Source organism: Ambystoma mexicanum, chromosome 3q (genome assembly GCF_040938575.1).
Source record: "Ambystoma mexicanum isolate Mex_15411 chromosome 3q, UKY_AmexF1_1, whole genome shotgun sequence".
Classification (NCBI taxonomy): domain Eukaryota; kingdom Metazoa; phylum Chordata; class Amphibia; order Caudata; family Ambystomatidae; genus Ambystoma; species Ambystoma mexicanum.
The window spans coordinates 292,614,139-292,635,741 of NC_090926.1; the positions used below are offsets into that span (position 1 = coordinate 292,614,139).

The 21,603-nt window shown below is 44.9% G+C and overlaps 1 protein-coding gene across 2 annotated transcripts in view; it reads right to left on the reverse strand.

Moving 5' to 3' along the window:
• Positions 1 to 21,603, reverse strand: part of SPATS2 (spermatogenesis associated serine rich 2) — a 729,295-nt gene that overhangs the window by 612,354 nt on the left and 95,338 nt on the right. For both annotated transcript variants that reach the window (XM_069653806.1, XM_069653805.1), the window contains exon 3: positions 13,498 to 13,606. In XM_069653806.1, coding sequence (XP_069509907.1) covers positions 13,498 to 13,606 — 109 coding nt within the window. The remainder of the gene's footprint in view (positions 1 to 13,497; positions 13,607 to 21,603) is intronic.

Below are 21,603 nucleotides of genomic sequence, written 5' to 3' on the forward strand. Positions count from 1 at the left end.
AGCTTCACAAAGAGGTTGGCGCAGAATCTTTTACGCACACATCTGCTGGTTATGACCATCTATTGAAACCCCAAGGCAATCCAAAGGGACCTACTGTTTGACCTAGTAACAACTACCCAGCACTTCGTATATTTAGAGCGGGGAGCTTGTGAGGTCATTATTTGTGGAGACCTTGACATCAAATGCCCTATGGTTCTTCCAGAAACTGCAGAGTCCTTACAGCACAAACCCTGCCTATGGGGAAAGGAGTGGTCCAAACTAATGACATCAAGACAACTTTTGAACACAGCAACTACTCTACCCGACACTATTAACTTACCCACTTGGAAGCATGGTCTGGCTTACTCAACTATCGATTACATCTTCGCCTCGGAACTTCTCCTTGCTCGGCTGATTGAAATAAGTGTCCAACAGTCAACTCAAAGCGACCACAATCTTCTGTTTATAAAATGGTCATCAACAAAACCTCGAAATACCAACTACCTGGGAGCAGTCGAAGCAGAAGGCAAAGGAAACCGGGTAAGGGTCACCCATGCAAACATTTGTGATATCAGTCTCCTACGGAAGCAGTGTGAACCACCTCAAGGTTGACTATAGACCACTCCTGGAACCCTATAGATCGGCCATGAAAGGCGCACAAGATTCTAACTCGGAACCTCTGTGTCATACACACAATTTCGATGCCCTGTTGGTGGCGAAGCGCAATATCCTCTGTAGAGCTAAAAGAACTGCTGCACGACACAACACGGCTGCCAACAGAATCTATGCAACTGAGGCAACAAGAGCTTACAAAAACTGGTTAAGATCACATCGCCTTGCTCTTTACCAAAAAGATTCGGAGGCCATATTGGAGCAAATCAAGAACAGCAATTCTAGAGATTTCTGGAAGCTGATCAACCAACGGGCCAAAGCCACCGACTCAATGTTGCTAAACAGTATTCCGGAGTGAACATGGATCAATTTTTACTCAACACTGTTTAGCTCCCCAGATGCACTACCTCTAGCTTCTCTACCACCTGCACCCGATCCCTGGGTCGACCTCCATGAGAAATCGGACATATTACACTCAATAATCAAGCTGAAGAATTCAAGGGCACCGGGGCCTGACGGCCTCTCCAACGCAAACTTAAAATCTGAGCCAGAAGATTTGCCCAATCTTCTGAGCTTGATTTCCGAAATGTTTTCGATCTACAGCAGAATCCTGCCTACTTGGACCTCCGTGGTGATCATTCCAATATTCAAAAAAGGAAGAAAAGACGACCCAAGGAATTTCCGCCCGGTGGCTTTACTTGTTGTCATTGGGAAGGTTTACGGATCCTTACTCGTGGAACACTTCAATTCATGGACAAAAAAATCACCCTGCAACAACCCTCGTCAATCTGGGTTCAAAAAGGGAATAGGAACCAGTATCAATATCTTCCTATTGAGCATACTAAAATCAAAAGTCCTGGAAGCCAATCAGAAATTATACCTGGCATTCATAGACCTTACCCAGGCTTTTGATTTAGTTAATAAAAGAAAACTCTGGGAAAAATTAAGCAACTGGGAGTGCCCACCGGAGATCCTGAGCCTGCTACAAGCCTTAAACGCCTCTACCACCGTCCAGGTTTGGCTCAACTCAAAGGGACTACTTTCCACAGTGATACCAACCACCCAATGGGTCAAAGAGGGCTGCCCTCTCACCCCGGCCCTATTCCTGGCATATTTTGGGGACTATAAAGAAACTAATGCCGTGACATGATCTTTTCCCCCAGTAATGGGCAACATGAAAGCTCCAAGACTCTTGTACGTGGATGATCTCATACAACTTGATCAGACCCCAATTGGTCTACAACGCCAGCTGGCCTCATTAACTAAATACACGGAAGCCAATGATCTGGAAGTAAACAAACAAAAAACGAAGATCATGGTCTTTGAAAAAGGGACTAAAAAAATATGCAATTACTCATGGTTTTTGGCTGGAGAAAAAGTCGAACAGGTGTCAGAATTTGAATATCTCGGGGCGCTGATCGACTCTACATCCAAACACTCAGCAATGCAATTACACCTTTTTGCAAAAATGAGAAACCTTATCTCACAGGCCAAAGTCTTGGACAGAAAATACGGCCGTTTTTCTCTGATGCCCCTACTCAAATTCTATCGGGGGAAAGTGGTTCCAACAATCACCTACGGAACAGACGTCATGCCGTCTCTGCCTAACTCCTTGTGGCCCAGATTGGAGAGCCTTTTTTGGCGTTCAGTCCTGAACCTTCCAACTTCTACACCATTAGTTTTGATCAGACGGGAACTCTCACCTTCGTCCTTGGAGTCAATAGTAATGAGAGCTTTGATTATGCTACACAGGAAGATCAAGGACGCATCGTCTCCCACGATTTTCTCCATGACAGTAAATGCAAACTGCTGACCACTTGGAGTCAAATTGCAAACTACAGCTGGAAGTCTGTGGCAGCTCCACGGAAGAACTGCTGGGCAATCTGACAAAAAACGCTTAGATGAAATGGACTGGATAAACACGTTGGAGAAGGCATCTGCTTATAAATTGACCCAGCATCTGCCCCCATCACACAGAAAACTAAATGAAGTCCAACCATTTCCCATAAGACACCAGAGTAGAAAAACACAATCAATGCTTCTTCGCGCCAGGTTGAACTTACTGCCCACAAAAGGAGATTCTGCACATAAGAGGCCTCTCTGCGACTAACATCTGCCGCTTTTGCAAAGACAACCAAACCATCGAAACACTCCGACAACTCCTCCTATTATGTCCAGGAACATCGCCACACATAACTCCTTACTTGCTTCATCACTTGGAGAAAGCATACTTGACAGACAAAGCTCTCTGGTGGGATCGTCTAATAGGGGGACTTAGACCTTCTTGAACGATAGCAGCTACCAGAATCCTGGAGTTAATCTTTGAAGATAAAGTACTGGAGACTTTGCAGAATTGCTAAAGTTGGCACAAGTTTTTTTTCAGAGGGGCTGTTCTGTTCTGTTCCATTCTTTCTCTGACTACTGTGCTGAAACTACTGATTTTCTACTCCTGTTTTTTTTTTCTCCTGCTTACTTTTTACACTCCAGTAACTCTGTTTTTTTTGGGCGATTTTACATCTATCTTGTAAAAATCACTTCAGTGATTATAAACGCGTAATAAAAAAAAAAATTCCAATGACATTATTTCTACCTCTTCACTTGTACCTTTCAATTTTGTTTTTTTAGCCTGGGTTATTTTTTACAGGGATATTATTTTCAAAGAACCACTCTCTGTGACAGGATGCAGCATTCTCTTTCACAGACTATCCTTGGAGCCATGTCCACAAGGGAGCAATGGCATGTAAGAGGGAATTGGGTGAATCATAGCATGCAAAGGAGCTCATTGTGGTTTCTCTGTGAAATAGTGGATGTTTCCATGGCTTAAGGTTTAAACCATCCAAACAATGGGAGTATCGTTGAGGCAGACTTGCGACAAACGTACGTAAAGAAGTAATTAACATTCTAGGGCAGCTTGCCTTGGGCAGTCCCTCTTTTGGACTTTCCTCATTTACAAAGGTCACATTCAGATGATGCTTTTGTGTCACCCTGATTTTAGGTCTGCTGTTTAACCATTTGGCCAAGGGGGTGCACCAGTAGAAGGGCATGCAGCTATCTTCCTCTGCTTTCCCCACAACACTACAGGCAGGAAAGCAAATTGGGGTTGGAGGAATCGTCGTAGCTTACCTTGGCACAAAAGTGAATGGGCCTGAAGTTATGACAGTAAATGAGGCTGGACTCTTCTGTTGTGCATTCCAGCCAGAAAGAGCACAAATACCCTTCCTGATCTCACTTTGTTTCAAGGCGAGAAGGCACCCATGCCTGGGCAGGCTGAAGCCCATCAATTTTGTTTTTCTCCAAATTGCCAGTTAAAGGTTAAACATTGGTGTAAGGCAGCAGGCTTTGTTTTATCCTGAACACCATCATTTTGGGGATACTGTGCACTACCGATTTCTTTCAAGAACCACCAATCCAGATAGCCGGTCACTTAATACTTGCACTGTCCTTCAGGATAATCTCCAGAGAAGAAGGGAAGTGCTGTTGGGCACCGAGCCAGGATGGCAGATTGCTCTTAAGCTCTGCGCGGTGTGTGGGTTTCTCCTAATATAACACTAGCCCACCACCATCAGATTCAGCTGTTTGCCAACCTTCTGCTGCAGAAAGGAGCTGGGCACAACCCAATCCTACAGCGGGTTTCTGCGGTGCAGGTGGAGCCAAGTTACGGTGTGTGCAGCTTGAGGCTTGGCCGGAGGGCTGCACGGTGCACCTTAGAATGCTTAACTGTCTGAGAGCGTAACAAGTTCCCTTGCTGGCAGGACGGGCCTGGAGCACCTCTCTGTATATCACAAAAAACAGTGATAGGTCAACTATCCCTTCCTTTAATCCCCGAGTAACATCAGTCCAAGGTAATCTAGTTAGCTCTAAGATTAATCATCCCACAACTTCTTCACTTTGAAATAACATATTCATTTATTTTGATGCATTTTATGCAAAACTTAAAAAAGGACTATAAATAAGTCATGTACACAAAAAACAAACAACCAAATCTGTGCTATCCATTTACAATCTAAATGGTGTGGTAGCACCATACCTTCCATAGTGAATAGGCACAAATGTAAGTAAACAAGGAACAATTCTTAAAAACGGGAAAAGCAGTATAAAATACTGTTGACAAAATTAGTTTTTTCACCAATTCTGGGATCAATGACCTTGATCGCTCGTGCATTCATACATTCAACAGAGGTATATAGAAGCAGTTGTTAATTTGTTCATTTAATATAACTCTTTCACAACCATTCTGTGTTGTTCTACAATGTCGATATAGGGTATAAAGTTGTACATCCAATGAAAATACCCTTTTTAAGTTCTTGGTGTGAATTGAGAGATAGGAAAAAGGATGATAAAGATTTCCTAGTATAAAATCGACATATGTTTCGGCCCTACTAACTCCTACGATGCACTCTCACAGTGCCGTTGGTTTTGTTGGTGATGGCCATCTTCAGGACAGAATAACAAGTTTGTTCAAAAAGGTAGTTTATACTTTCCCAAGTGCTTCAATTGCAATCTGTATATGACTCAGATTTCTTCGGGACGTATTAGGATTAATCTTAATAGGATGGTTCTTAACAACATCTGGCTTCTTAACGGATGCTTGATTCACGAGGTGTGTACATTCATCATACCTTAGGTATCTGTTATAGGGCAGTCATTATTGTGCTGTCTCTGCAACGTAACACTGATAGGCTGGCTCAATTCTATCAGTACGTTGATAATTCAATTTTTTAATGTGAAAGTGCAGCAGCTCAAAATGCTGTGCCGCCAGTTCCTAGTTGTAGTACGTGTGCTACGCAAGCACCTCTCTGTATGCCACTGGGGTGTACATTGTCAGCGCGAGGGGTTTCTGGAAGCGAGATCGCCGTTTCATATCCCCTGCGATTACTGGGTACTTTGCCGGCTCCTCCAACACAGATGCAGGTGGGAGGAGGTGCCCGCGAGACCAGTGCTACAGCGGGTGGGACAGCTGCTTGGCTCGGCTTCGATATACTGGTCAGCGTGGCCGAGCGGTTGAACTAAGTGTGTGCACCTTCCTCTCCTGGTGCATACAGACTCCTTGATCTGCCGGTAACACTGCCTGGGACCTTTAAAGACCTGTACTGCCCCCAGACATCAGTACCTCACCATCCGTCCCTACATGGAGCTCAGCAACAGATAATCGAGCTGGTTGGTAACGCTGCCAAGGATACTCATGAATCCAGCACTATTACTGCCCACCTACAGCTTGACATTCGAATTCTCGAGGAGTTGCACAGGCCGTGGTGCCGTGTCACAGCCGCTTGGGTCGTGTCCTGCCCATCATCCAGGCCGGGCGGTTGCCAGGGGCATCAGAGGACCACAAAACAGGGGGCAGAACCAGCAAGCATCAGCCCGAGCTACCCCCTCTCCCCAACTGCAAACTGAATGCTCCTTTTCAGTATTTTCAAGTGGCGACAGCCCCCTGTGGACTGCTTCTGGGGCGGCAGGTCCACCCACTGTGCACTGCTGGGTGCGCTTGTGAGGCGGGCCGGACACGGTTTAACTACTCGTGGCTTGTTTGGGATTACGATGGCGTCTGCTGCAATGTTCGGGGGCTGGGGAATACTGTAAAAGCTTGCAATATAGTTGCTTATGCAAACAGGAAGGGGGCCAGTATCTTGTTCCTGCAGGAAACACACATGCACAGCAGGCAGGCGGTGAGGTTTGCGCAGGGGTGGGGTGGCGCATAGGTTATGTCACATCATATTTGTCGAAAGCGAGAGCGGTTTTGACGCTAGTTCACCGTTCCATGCAAATTACGCATTTGGACACTGGAACAAATGAGGGCGGGAGATGTGTTGGTGCATGGTATTCTGTGTCAACATGAGGTCTGGTTAGTTAATCTGTATGGATCAAACATAGATGACCCAGATTTTTTTGAAGAGGTCATTCGCCTCAGCGCTCAATATCCTATGGCTTCGATAATATGAGGGGGGGCTAGGGGCCTCAACACCATTTTATGCACAACGCTTTGATCGCACTTCTGACACGCCCATGGTGCTCTCCAACGCAGCACACACCATTCTTACGAATATGTCCAATATGGATAAGCTTGATGTCTGCCGATCACTAAAAATACTGTGGACAGAGCTTATACGTTCTACTCCTCAGTGCACGATATGCACTCGAGCATAGATATGTGGCTGGTATCTAGCCCATTACTCAATGGGATAGTAAGATGTACAATACCCCCACGATCCTCGTCAGACCACTCTCCCATTTTGTCTATACAGTTGTCCAACGTGGGTGGCACATTAGCGTTGTGGCGTTTTAAACCAGCAGCTCTGCAGGACGCAGTGTTCGCCATGAACCTGCATGAACATATCTTTTCGTATTTTGATACGAATGTGTGGTCGGCCTCCTTGGCGGCGACACAGTGGCAGGCCTTCAAGGCGTACACCCAAGGTATAGCGATGTCTACAGAATTCAGAGGCCTTATGAGCATTAGAGGCGAGTTAGACACTCAGGAATCCAGGCTTTCGACATTACAGCAGCAATATGCTCAGTCCCCTACTCATGCGCTGTGGCGAGACATCAAGGCAGAATTAGATGTGTTTAGTGACGCAGCGAAGAGGAAGTTACGACACCTGGATAGGCCAATAGCAGTGAGAAGGTATGGCGAGGCAGGTAGGTCTGGCCGGATGCTGGCTCATGTGATTAGGTCAGAGGCAGGGGCCACTCACATCCCATTTATTAAGAGACAAGATGGTTCTGTGGCACATATGGATGAGGACATCAATGAGGTAGTTTACCAGTTTTACTCTGCCCTTAATCAGCCAAAGGGAACCACTAGTCACATGGAAACTGAGCACCATCTAGGAGGGATACCGACGACACCGTTATCCAGAGAGGCTAGTGAGGTGCTAGAAATCTCAATAACGGTTGAGGAAATTAAATCGGCTATTATGGAACTTCCCAATAGTAAGGTGCTGTGGTTGGACGGTTCCTGTGCCGAATTTGATAAGGCATTCCGGGAAGTACTGGCTCCCCATATGCTACAAGTTTGGTAGGAAGCGTTCCTGCAGTGGGTATTGGCAGAGACTTTTCGTGTAGCTGTGATAATACTGCTTCTTAAGCCGGGCAAAGCGGCAGGCGAGTGTGGGTCATATAGACCTCTGTCAATAATAGAAGGCGATTTGGTGGGGTGTTGCAGGGGTTTTTGGATTGGGAGGGAGGTTGCGGGGGGTTTCCCCCTGCATATATGTCCTAATTGACCTTCTAAATTAAGTCAATTCTCCCGGGGTCAATTCTCCCAAGGTCAATTCTGAAAAGGTCAATTAGTATACAACCTCCTTTGACATGCAGAAAGCTTTTGATACGGTCTCGTGCCCATTTATATTCCAGGTCCTGGCTAATTATGGATTTGGACCCAACTTTATTTCGTGGGTTCAGTTGTTATATGCGCAACCATTCACTCGTGTACAAGCGAATAGGAAGCTTTCCCCGATAATATGGCTCACTGGTGGAACTAGACAAGGGTCTCCACTGTTGCCCTTACCGTTTGCATCAATAATCGAGCATTTGGCGGACAGGATTCGCAACAAATTCAGAGGGGCGTGAATACGATTGGGTGGGAAATTTGAAATTGTGTACTGTATGCTGATGACAATACATACAGAATCCTGAGGTCAACCTGGTGAAGGTTGTAGGAGTGGTGTCGGATTTCGGCAAGTACTCTGTCCTCCACCTCAACAATAATAAGTCCGATATATGCCCCCTGACGGATGGTACATGGGTGCTGGTGGATACGTTGGGTCTCTCCTGGGCCCCACACAGTTTCTGATATTTGTGGATCCGCATTGCAAGATCAACCTTGCAGGCATTTGATCTGAATTATGAGTCCTACATACCCCAATTGAAAGTAAAATTTCAGAGATGGGGGTCACATACAGCTGTCACCTGCCGGGAAGCTGTCTCTGATATTGTCATATTGTCCAAACTTCTGTAGTTTTTCCATAACATCCCAATGTGGCCTGGCCATGCTTTTTTCACTGACCTTATTGGACTATGCACCTCTTTCCTTTGAGCTGGAGGACAGGTTTTCATGCGATGGAGACACCTGGTCTGCCCGTATTAAGTGAGTCGACTTGGCGCCACAGATTTTGAGCTATATTACCAGTCAGCACAGATCCATTATGCTACTCTTTGGGTGGCTGAACAGCCGGATACTCCACATGTCAGATTGGAACAATTGTAGGTGGGCTCTTCACCCCTAGTGCTGCCGCTTGCAGGCAATGCATATTGATGCTCGCAGCCACTATACCCGGTGGATGCGACACAGGTGGCCTGGGGTACGTTAAATAAGAGATTGAATGTCGTATGATAAACGTCTCCCCCCCTCTGGGGCATTGGGGCAGTTGCGCCCTCCACAGACAAAGACATAGGGGCAGTCTGGAGTAGGGCCTGCATTCCTACATTAGGGGATCTATTCACTAACGAGTGATTCATTACTTGGGATGAGATCAAGATACACATTGGGGGAACCTCATTTATTTCAATTACTGAATTATTTCAGGTTCAGGGCAGCAATCTCTGCATGCTGGTCGGAGTCCCGGGACGAGCCGCCCCAACATGTCTGTTTGTCATATATTCTGTCAGAGGTGACTAGTAGGAAAAGCATATCCACACTTTATAAACTAACACAATCTGTAGACATCGGGAAGGGGTCACATGTTAGGGAGAAGTGGGGTGCGATTTGGGAACTAAATTGACAGACTTGCAGTGGAAGAATTTATGCTGCTTGACTAAAGGTGTTTCTCTGAATTCAAAATATCACCTTATGCACTTCAAGGTACCGAATAGGCTGTACTACACTCCAGCTAGGCTCAATATGTTTCGGCCAGATATGGCCAATGAATGCCCCAGGTGCCACAGTCCTCATGCTTCCTTGTTACATATGTTGTGAGATTGCCCCAGACTGGGTGAGTATTGGTCCGAGGTTTGCCAGGCTCTCAAAGACATACTGAACCGGCAGCTCCACCTCACATAGCGATTGTGCTTATTGGGTTACACAGACAAGATGTCCACAGAGCAGTGGCAATTTCTTAACTTGGGGCTTCTGCTGGCTAAGGAGCTATCCTGATGCGATTGACTTGCTTCTGCTGGCTAAGGAGCTATCCTGATGCGATTGACTTGGAAGGAACCTCCAGTGCGAACGACCTGGCTGAATGATGTAATATGGGCGAATAACAATGAAGAATTGTATGTTTCAATGGTCCCTAGCAGCTGTTGTCCCAAAGATATCTAGCAAGACCTCCGGGTTTATCTAGCAAAGAAGGCAGAGCCCTGACCTTTCCTTAAGAGCTTTTTGTGCACGCTTGTCGTTAGTGTGCTATACGATTGATATGCTAATGTACATCACACAACACTGTTGGGTGCGTACTTTGTCGCTGCTGCTCACCAAGTGTCTAATAAACAAAGTTTATTTAAAAAAAAATCTCCACAGAATGAAAAGGTCACCGGGTAGACTAGGTCACTGCGCTGAAAGCCTCCTTGCCCACTGAATCTCTTACCAGGTGGAAGGAAAAAACACCCAACGGCATGGCATGTAATTCTGGGCACTGGCAAAGGGTCTCTAGGTCATGGTCACCGCTATGGTTGTGGTTTGGTTAGTAAGGTGGTATCTGCAGAGGAGATTTAATGGTGCATCCTTTTTGCCATTGGGTGAATTCACTCATGGGATTAATCATCCTAAGCCTTGGGAAAGTTAAAGCCATCCCCCAGAAACATTTGGTGCTATATCTGTGCTAGCAGTAACAAACTAAAGTGTGAAAGGAATACTGCCAAGGCCAAGTTAAGCAGTGAATAAATAAGAACAAAGGCCAAAGATGGAGTGACTCACAAATTAGAAACAGACCAGATGCAAAATGCAGCCAACAGCCCCCAGCCATTGTTCATCACTGCAAGACAGCTCACAAGTCATCCATTTGGCTCCACTACAGACCAAGCACAAGGGAGGAAAGCATTCCAGTGAACTAGCACTTTGCCCAGCCCTATGTATGCCCCCTAATCACATAAATGCCATTACGTTTGCACCGTTCCACTGTCTATAGCCTTTCCCATAACTTCCAACGTTCGCAAAAACATTCCTGTACGAGACAGTTAACAATAACGAAATAATGAGAGGTCTGCCTTGGATTACAGTTGGGATTTGCTTGACTTTTTAAAATTAAACTTTACTTAAAATAATAAATGCATATGGTCAATATAGGGATGGAGGGAGCGTGTGGTTTTTTTCGAGAGCACCAGGATTCTTGTAGAGTGGTGAGGTCATTGAGGACAAGGCTTTTTTTTCTATAGAAGGCCATGTATTACCGCCATCTTGTTTGTATCCAATATAGAACATTTGTGCTGCAATAACACAATGGTATGGATAAGAGGACATGTGCTGAATGTATCTTTGACATATCTGGCGAATGTGCAAGTAATTTGAATGCAAATGCATGTTATTCTGTGTGCATGTGTTCTGCAAGTAAGGTATAGCACAGCCCTCAATTGTAGACAGTTGCCCTATGGCTGATGGACTATAATATCCATTCCCCCTTTTGCACTGCAACCCATGGAATACAGCAGAGACTTACGAAAAATCTGGCCAGGCTGTCACATAGTCACTGACATAGCAGTCATCTCTGCCCCTGAATACAATGTGCTGTATGACTTTTAGAATGTGTTAAACTAGTCATCTCTGCTAGTAATTGAGTAGTCACCAACTTCTAATTACTATTCGCATGCAATTTTTATTTTCAGATTTGAACAGACTACGTCTCCCAAGGTCCTTCATCCACCAGACCGCTTCGAAGCCATAATAATGGCAGGTTCAAAATTGCTGGGAGCTATTTAGCTCCTGCTCCTAGTTCGAGAGAGCCTGGTTAGCTAGAAACGAAGAGTTATCAGGAGATACTTTTAGCTCCCCAGGTAAACTGGTGCCTTACAAACATGCATATTTGAAATTAACTGAGTATTTGAAAATTTTATTAAAGAAGAATTAGAACTAATCTAGTATACATTTAAATATAATGGATTAATGGATGGGCAAAAATGTACTGCTCATGTGGAATATTATTATGGTATTTATTGAGCACGGACCTAGCTTCGAGAAGCAACAGAGCGCTTTACAAAGTATATACACAGATACAGATATGGAGCGCTTTACAGAGGTGTACAACATTACAGATACATAACAGAGAGCAATTTTCAGAGGCAACAACAGATCAGATATATAGCGGGGGTAGGATAGACAGAGGCACAGTGAAGGGGGAACAGCTGTAGCATGTGGCATGGAGGAGAGGGGCGGACGGGCGTCGTGAAACGAGTAATGTGGTGCGAGGGTCGACATGATTGCCTTGGTGTCGAGGAGGACAGACTCCTTGAAGGGGTGGGGCTTAAGCTCTTTTCTGAATTGTAGAAGCGTGTGGGAGGGATTGATGTCGGCGGGAGGAGGTTCCATAGTCTTGGGGCGCAGGAAGAGGCAGCTTGTTTTCTGGTTGTTTCCATTTCGCATGTAGACTAGAACAGCTCCCAACCTCTTACAATCTATGGTAAATAATTTCTAGGGGTTTCAATCTAGAATTCACTCGAGTTGTAGCTCCATCTCAGTTTTAGGTGGCTATGGTTATTAGAATATTCAACCTAAATAACAAAGCGTATCTCCCTCTATATTCAGGAATTCATTCTCTTTACGTCAATACAAAAAATGTAAACACAAGTTCAGTTAAAAACATATTAAAGTGACTCATTCTTGGTAAAGTGACCAGTGCATCCCACCTTATCAGTGACTTTGTGCAAAGATGCAGTCAAATACAAATTTAAATACAAATCACAAATATCTCACAACATATTCTAAAACACGTATTCAACCGAACAGTCCACAAATGTATATTTAAACCAGTAGTAAATACTCAAGTTCCAATCCTGAATACATATTCAGGCATGATGTCATCGTACCTCAAGTCTACTCATTAGCATTGTTTGCAAAAAACACATCATTGTAAGTGTTATAAAACAACAAAAAAACATGTTTCGTTCCTCTACTTCGGACAACTGTGAGAACTTCTTCAGGGGTGGAAAACAATATTGACAGCCTCACTGGCTTCTGTCGTGGTAACTGCGTGCGGCACTGAGGAAACTCAATGTCACGTAGCACTCTAAATAGTGTCGTGAATAACACAGTGGAGTGGAGTATGTAACAAGCAACCGGGGTACTCTTGATTGTGATTGTTCGATGTAGATCCATTTTGCAGCAGTGGATTTCAATAGAAAGTTAGATTTGCGTTGTGCTGGGTACTTGCACCTGGTTCCCTAGCGGTAGCTCCTGCCTACTCAGTGATGCTCAGTACCCAGGAGCTGGTTTTAGCTCGTGCTCAACAAACCTTAATTTTGAACCAGAGAAGCCGCTATACAAACATCAAATAACAGAACATATACACACACACGGTAGCTTGAGTAACACTTTACTGACTTTTTCAATCGTAACATCTGCACCTTGTTCATTGCATACACTCAATATGCCCCATTCTATTTGGGAGATGCTACTGCAGTCCTGGTGTTCCCAATTATAAACCCAGGACTAAACTTCTCAGAATGCAAAGTTAATACCAGGACTGGACTACCCTCTCCCAAGTGGAATGGGGCACTTTGCCATGTATGTCATTGATTCTTGTGTTCAAGTACACAGACGGTTAAGTTAGAACTCAGCTCAGATACTCATGACAGGAATTTCTTCTTTTTGCTAGCCTAATGTCAAAACCGACAAGGGTTTATTTTGAAGCCAATGCTACTCCTATTGCGAGGACTGGTACTGCACTTTCCAAACCCATTTGAACCCTCTAGCTGAAAGATGTTTAAGCCCCACTGACCAAAGCCTTCATTCACTGCTATGCACAGAGCGACTTTCCTTACCTTCCATGAAGGCCTGCACTGCCCGGTCTACCGAGTTATCAAAGTGTTGTAGAACCAGGATGATTTCATTGTTGCTCTTGTTCGGGACGACTGCTCGCACTGCTGTGATCTGGAAGAGAAGGCATATAACCAGTTTGTAACAGTTCACTGCAGTCAAGCTTGGGGTCTTAAGACGCAGGAGGAGTGTAATGGTGGCAATTTGAATTCACCACTATAGCGGAGCAGTGGACACATCGCAGAACATGACCAGAAACCTTGGATATGTTATTCAGTAGCAGTGTGAACATGCCACACTAGTCAGTTGGCTTATGAATCAACAAATCGAACTGCTTGGTATTAACTATGTGCTGGTCTGGCTGTCGCTGGAACAGAATGGTAAAAACAGGGAATGGGCAAGGGCGTACGCCCCATTCCACATTCTAACAATTCTCGCTGCTTAAATTCCTTCGTCTACCCGAGAACTGCAAATTGTTATTTTTCAGATATCAGCACTGGGACCTGGATAACCAGAGCAGCCCAAGTCTGTATTAGCTATGAAACCAGAATAGCATAAATATATACAAATCACGTTAGTTGTACAAATGCACAGATTGTGTGGTTAGGATAGAGCAGTCAGTATTTCCCTTAGACACTTCTCTACAACACCTTTTTCTGCCACGTCCTCCTCGAACCTCCCGTTGATCCATAGCTACACTTTGACCTCCAGGAGCAACCTCAAAGAGCAGCCGGCAATAGCCACTGCTCAGCAATGGGATCATTTTCATTAAGTCAGTTCCGGGTTTTGATTTACCTACAGATGGGATTGGGCTTCCAAATCTCCTTTACTGATTGCCAATGGGGGATCCTCCTTCATCTCATGAAAGTGAGGCTTAAAGGTTGGCGTAAGCAACCTATTGCAGTAGTAAACACATAGCAAGTACAACTTCAAGGGGACGGGACAGAATGATGGTGAGCAAGAACTGGGTCCAGCGATATGAACCACCTAAAAGCTGGTCAGCACGCATAGGAAGCTTGACCAGCAAGTGATTCTCTGGACGGTATTGTCCAAGGGGCAGCATATAGAGAAGCAGTCACACCCATGGGCAAGGTCTTCCATATGATCTACATTAAGCATTTTCCAATAACATCTTTGGCCTCATATGGACATATGGATTCTCAGCAGGAAATCTGGGCAAAGAAGCTTCAGAGGCATTGTTGTCAGGACAAAGTACACCACGATTTTGTGTTTTAAGTTCATACAGGGCCACACCCAGTGACATTCTCAATGTAGTTACCTGGCCAAGCAGAGAGCTCCAGGAATCGATCACGGTGAAGCTGCCAAACATAAAACTTTACAGTACAACTACTGGGCTTTCAAAATGTGTACGCTTTGATCTTTGAACATTTCAGGGGCTTAGCGCTTTAATACCGAAATCCTCTTGTGACCTACTGCAGCAGCAGGAATGCCCAATGTTCATATAGGAGGAAAACATGTTTAGCAAGCACCTTGTTTCCCCGACATTTGTGCTTTATCAAGGTTTAATATATGGAAATACAACTGGAAAACTGCCCATAATGAAGCTCTGCTGGAGCATGGAACATTTTAAGACATTCCTGATCACTTTCAAAAGGTCTACTGTTACCAGAATCCATCTGCACACATTCATCAATCGTGTAGATCTATACCTCCACAAGAGCAGATCAGTCAGATATATACCAAAGTGGCAGAAGATCTCTAATGTAGTCTCTGGCTACTCCAGTGTCCTTAAAACACCACAAGCAGCTGCCCTTGATGCAAAGGAGTCCTCCAACTTTCTGAGCTGCAAGCCTACAACAAGCAGAGCCAAGCATGCACAGTTATGATGAGAAACATTAGAAGAACCTAGACATTAAAAAGGACCCCGCGCTCCCAAGAGGAGATCTTCTGAAAGGATCAGAGGAGCTGCCAACGACTCAGGGCCAGAGCAGCTGTCAATTCTTCTGAGGGAAGCCCAGGAAATTGGGACCACAAGCGGTCAACCGCTCCACATAAGGGCTAAGCAACAGGAACTTCCCCAGCACAGGCTAGCACAGGGCACCTACATTACACAAGCTTGTATTTCAAAGTAGCCCTAACACTCTCTGGCTGCTCGACTAGTCTTCACTTAACCAATCACTGAAAGCTGACTAAACCGGGCATTGGTGAGACCGACAACTGCCCTTTCCTACACAAGACCCTAAAAAGGTAGGAGAACTCAAGCGCTTCCACACCAAGACTTGAGACCTTCTATGTTAAAAATTGCCTTTACTTGTACAGATTTTACCTACTTTTAGCAGTGAAAATAAATGTGTGTTGACATTCTTTTACTCAAGGTAATTTGTAATACCCTGTATCTCGCCTGCCTCAGTTTCATCCTGACAGCTTGGCCTGCATGTTCGATCACCGCTACCAACAGAAGAGTCATGAGAAGCTGGGGTGCCACCTCCCTACTGTATTTAAAACCTACTCCAACCACCATACATGGAGAGCATGGGGAGAAAGCTGTGTAATAATGATTTAGAGATATTTTTATAAGTACATGTTGTAAAACGGGTGAATGAAATAAAAACGGGTTCTGGTGTGAACACTAAGTACCTTCTTGTTGTAAAACAAATGAACTTACCAGGAAGCAATGCATCATGTGGCAAAGAGCTATGTAATGTTTGTAGTTCTATAAACAATAACAGATCTCTTATACCGTTGATCAAACCTATGGATAAGGGGTGTAATAGCCACATTTACTCTATTAAAAGTAGGCCAATACTTCAAAATAAACAAACTCCACGCCATAAAATAGAAAACAGACATATAGGAAGCACGACACTCTTCTTTCTCTCACACATCTCCATGGATATTATTGGACCAGTAATGCACAGGGCCACTGGGAGAAACTCTACTATTATCACTATCTGGTCTGAAAAGGTGATATATGATATGTCTTTTATAACCCGTCTATACTCAAGTGATTCTAGGCGTAAATATATATGATACATTACTCACTGTAATCGTATTTCTGATGATTCTATCTGCTTAGATTCACATGCTATGCATAGGCCGACATCTAGTGGTAGCTGCATTACATTTTTTGTTTTTGAAACTCGAAAAGGGGACGTCGACGGGGCGTTCCAGCAATACTATCCATAGTATGACATCTACTGTACACATGGTTCTTCACGCGTCTAGGTCCCTCAGATTGTTTTGTTTCTTACACAAGGTAGCATGAAGCGTAGCGTGATGAGCTTAGGGCCCTTTAGCAATGTGCTTATGTAATGGATGGGATCACACAGATAGATTCTGAGTCCAAATAACCGAACCAACAGGAAGATGGCAAAGTACTGTCTTATTAACAATTATCTAAAACAGGGAGTTACAACAGACGTACGCTCGATTTCTCTCAGCGATCTTCACACAAAACATAGCTTTTATATCAAAAATACATCAGAGGTGACGTCATACTAGGTGGCAATAATGAAAAACCTATTAAGGGTCGAGATTTGCTTAAGGGGAACATCCAAGTATACTTTCTATAGGAACTAAGATTGTAATTGGCTGTGCACTATCAGGTGGACAACATATGCGTACCTCTACAACAGGTAATCTTCAGAAACATTAGATACACTAATAGATTTCTTATTGGTTTTCAAACTATAAGGTCCTTCGTTATATGGACCACCTCAATTGGTTAGCACGCTTGTGTCAGGTCTGGAACACTCGGTTCACTTAGCAGCACATAAGCCCAGAGCCAAGTGCAAGAAGAAGGGGGATGACACTACCTCCCCACCCAATTAGCCCAGCATCTCTCATCGCCCATGCCTTCTTCTATGAAAATGGTCTTTGAACTTGGCCTTGCAAAGTATCCTTGTCTTTTAGAATACATGGGAGTGAGAGCAGTCGCTACCGTATTCTGGGACTCAAGTTCAAACTCTATTTTGATCCTTGGCTTACGTGACAGGAGACTGCGATTTGGTCCATTTTGCAGGTTTTAAATGCTCCAAATGAATTAAACTTGGCACTCTTGCTGTTCTTCCTTTGCACCGTAACAAGGGATGATTCATCCTTTGCACGTTCGCTCCTTTCCAGAATAGATAGCTGACCTTGGCTTCAGATTTGACTCCAGGCCAGACAACCTTGTCGTGCAGCTCCACGGTTCTGCTTATTCTTGCTGCGACACAGCTTTCCCTTCCTGCTTCATGGGTCCTGGCTTACTAAATTCATGATACTGATGTCCAGCTTCTATACAATGGCGCTTTGCCTGCGTTCTAATCACAACATATAGCCAGCTTCATTGATGACTTGGTCTACCTTGCGTTTCAGCGTCTGTACAATTATTGAACGGTTGATTTTCTGCAGCACATGTAATCTTCTTCCTTTATATGTGAGTGTTCACTCGATTCCTTACTTCGTCATTAGTTTCTTTAGGATCCATACATTCTCTTTAGTCAGTATCCTGAGACGTTGTGCATACTTTGTGACATCACTGGATTCTTTTCTCTGCTCCTTCTCATATTCCTTCCGGGAGTTCCTCCCTTGGGTTGTCATCACTTCTGGGATACATTCGGTAGGGTTGTCTTAATGGATATCTTCTCTCGAACACAAGATGCGGTATTGGCACAACTGCAGGTCTCAAACACGGCACAATCTCAGGTCTCCAACATATGGGGGGTAGGGGGCAGGGTGCAGGGTTAGTCTACAGTCAATACAGAGCAGATAATGTCAGAGAAACAGCTATGCACCTTCTACTCCAAAGGGGAGGAAGGGTGGGCGCTTGTGAATCTAAGTAGATACAAGCATCAGAAATACGATTAAAGTGAGTAATGTATCCCTTCTCAGGCTTGTAGATCACATGCTATGCATAGATTAGCGAGCAGTGTCTGGAGAAGGTGGTGAGTTATGAGAAGGTACAGGGGCAAATAGATGTTTAGCACCGCTTGTCCCACCTGCGCATCTGCTTTAGAGTGAGTGTCAATGCTGAGTAAAAGTTGGTATGGAGCTCCATGTAGTGCCTTCACAAATGGTGTCCAGCAGGACGTCTGCAATGAATGCCAGAGTAGCTCCTGTACCCCTGGTAGAGTGAGCTCTTGGTGTGAAAGGCAGAGTCATGTTTGATAGATAGAGTAGCAGAGTTGTATGGATTTCATTATCCATCTGGAGATGGCGTTCGAAACGTGATCACCTTCCCTGCCAGGTGCCATGGAGACAAACAGTTGGTCTGTTTTTCATAGAGGTCTTGATTACAGAGTAAAGGACCACACTCCTTACATTTAGTGTATGGAGTTTTTTTCTCAGCTGAGCTTGAAGGGTTTTGAAAGAAAGCTGGTAGTTCAATGGACTGGTTGTCATGGAACATAGATATGAACTTAGGTGAAAACATAGGGTGTGTTCTTAATACTAACTTGTCTTTGTGAATAACAAAGAAAGGGTCTTGCACTGAAAGCTTGTAGTTCACGGACTCTTCTTACGGAGGCGATAGCTAACAGAAAAGCTGTTCTATATGCAAGGCATTTAAGGTTGGATTTGTGCATAGGCTCAAAGGGGGGGTCCTATGAGCTTTGCAAGTACCACATTTAGGTCCCAACCTGGAGGCATGTTTAATATGGGAGGGTAGAGTCTTTCTACTCCTTCCATGAATGCCTTACTGACAGGGACTTCCCACCAGGGCACCTTGCATTGAGAAGGGGTGTACGCAGATAGAGCCGCTAGGTGAACCTTTATGGAGTTCAATTCTAGCCCGGAGTCTAGTAAGCAGAGCATGTAATGGAGAATATGTGATGGAGTACATTCTATTGGGTCTATACGTGCCTCCTTGAGGATTTCCATACACCTTTGAGATAGTTTGAAATGCCCAAATTCTATGACTTCAGGAGTCAAACTGCCAGGTTCATAGACGCAGGGTGTGGGTGGAACATTGCCCCACCCCGTGCTGTGTGAGTATGTTGTAGGGACACTGGAGTTTGACTGGATCGCACATCGCCAGTTTGCGCAGATGTGGAAACCAAGGTTGTCTCGCCCACATAGGAGCAACTAGGATTAGTGTCACTTGTTCCTGGTGCATCTTGTTCACCAACCTGCTTCGTAGTGGTGTTGGGGGGAAAAGCGTAGGCACATTTCCCTGACCAGTTCATCCACAGGACGTTCCCCTTGTACTCGTTTTGGGGAAACCTGGATGCGTAGTCTGGGCATTGCGTGTTTTGGCTTGTGGCGAACAAGTCTAAAGGGGAGTGACCCCACGGGGAGAAGATATCATTTAGGATGTTTCTGTTGAGTTGCCACTCGTGCTCCTCGGGTAGAGGATCTCTGCTTAATGTGTCTACCAGAGAATTGCGTTCCCCTGGAACATGTTGCGATGTTAGGAACATGCTGTGCTTGAGTGCCCACTTCCAAATATTTTGTACTAGCCTGGACAGACTTGGAGAGTGTGTGTGTGCCCCCAGGCTTGTTTATGTAAAACGTGGCAGTGGTGCTGTCCGGGAGGACTTGTACTGTCTCACCAGACAGGTGCACTTGGAAAGCTTGCAGGGCTTTGAGCACTGCTAGCAGCTCCAACAGGTTTATGTGATTTTGGGGGGTGATCTGAGTTCACAGTCCAAGCGCTGTGTGGTGAAGGTAATGGACTCCCCACCCTGTGAGAGATGCGTCGTTGTGACATCCGATTGTACTATAGGGTTTTGAAAAGGTTTTCCCCTTCAACAGATTTTCCCCGACTGCTTGCCTGACCACTGTTTCACTAACCACTCTTGCATTAGACGTATGCGTAGCCTTGTGTGCGGAACCAGGTAAATGCATGATGTCATCCTCCCGAGCAAACGCATTGCTTTGCGGACGGTTATTTGGCGAGCAGCTAGATACGGAGTTGCAGCAGTATGTTTTGCACTCTTTCGTTTGACTGAAAGACTAGACCTTCTTCTGTCTTTATGACAGCTCCTAAAAATTGTTTTGTCTTGCTTGGAACGAGACTTTATTTTTTTCTCGTTGATTGAGAATCTCAATCGGAACAGGAGATTGATTATTCTGTTTATTTTGCTTGCAAATGTGAGGGTATTCCCCCGTTATCAGCCAGTTGTCCAAATAAGGGTACACTGGGATTGATTATCTGCATAGATGTGCTACCACTACTGCTAGTACCTTTGTGAATACCTTTGGAGCAGAGGTTATGCTGAAGGGTAGCACCTTGAATTGGTAGTGTTGGTTCGCTATTTTGAAGCGCAAGAATCTTCTGTGAGCTGGGAACATTGAAATATGAAACTATGCATCTTTCATATCGAAGGTTGCCATGTAGTCCCCCTGTTCGCATAGGAATTACTTCCTGTACCGTTGTCATGCAGAATATTTGTGGCTTGTCATAGGTGTTTGCAGGACGCAGGTCTAGGACAGGGCGCATTGTTAGATCTTTTATCGGCACAAGGAAGTACATTCAATAAATACCCTTGTTTACCTGGTTTGTCGGGACAATTTCTATGGGATCCTTTAGTAGCAGTGCTATGACCTCTTCCAACAGGATGCGTTGTTCTTGCTGTGAAGTCTGTCTTTTTCTTGGAGGGTGGTTGGCTTGTGTTTGAATTAGCTCTATGCAATACCTCCCCGCCACGGTGGAAAATACCCACTTGTCCGAAGTGATCCCCTCCCATACGTGGGTAAAGTGTGAAATACGACCTCCTTCTGGAGTGGCATGGGAGGGAACCTGTAGCGGGTGGTCATTGCTTAGGAGGAGTTGGGCCCCCACTTGAGGAGGAGGACCTTCCCTACTCGTAGACCTTCTTTGGCCTCTTTAAAAACCCTGTTGAGAGGACTGCCCCTGTGAAGAACCCCAGGACGAACCTTGCCCACCCTGGCTGTAATTAGAGGACCGCTCAGAGTTCTCTATCCTCTAAACTGGCAAGAGTTTGAGCCCCCTCTCTGGCCAAAGGGTGTTAGTGAGCGGTCCCATGGACCCGAGTGTATCGTATTCCTCCTTTGCGCTTTTAAGTGCATCCTTCACTACATTGCCAAATAAAATGTTGGGTTCAATGGGCATGTTTAAGAAGGAAGTCTGGGTTTCTAGTTCGAAGCCATATTGACGGAGTCATGCGTGGCATTTGATCAGTCTGCCTTCTGCCACAATTCTTCCTGCG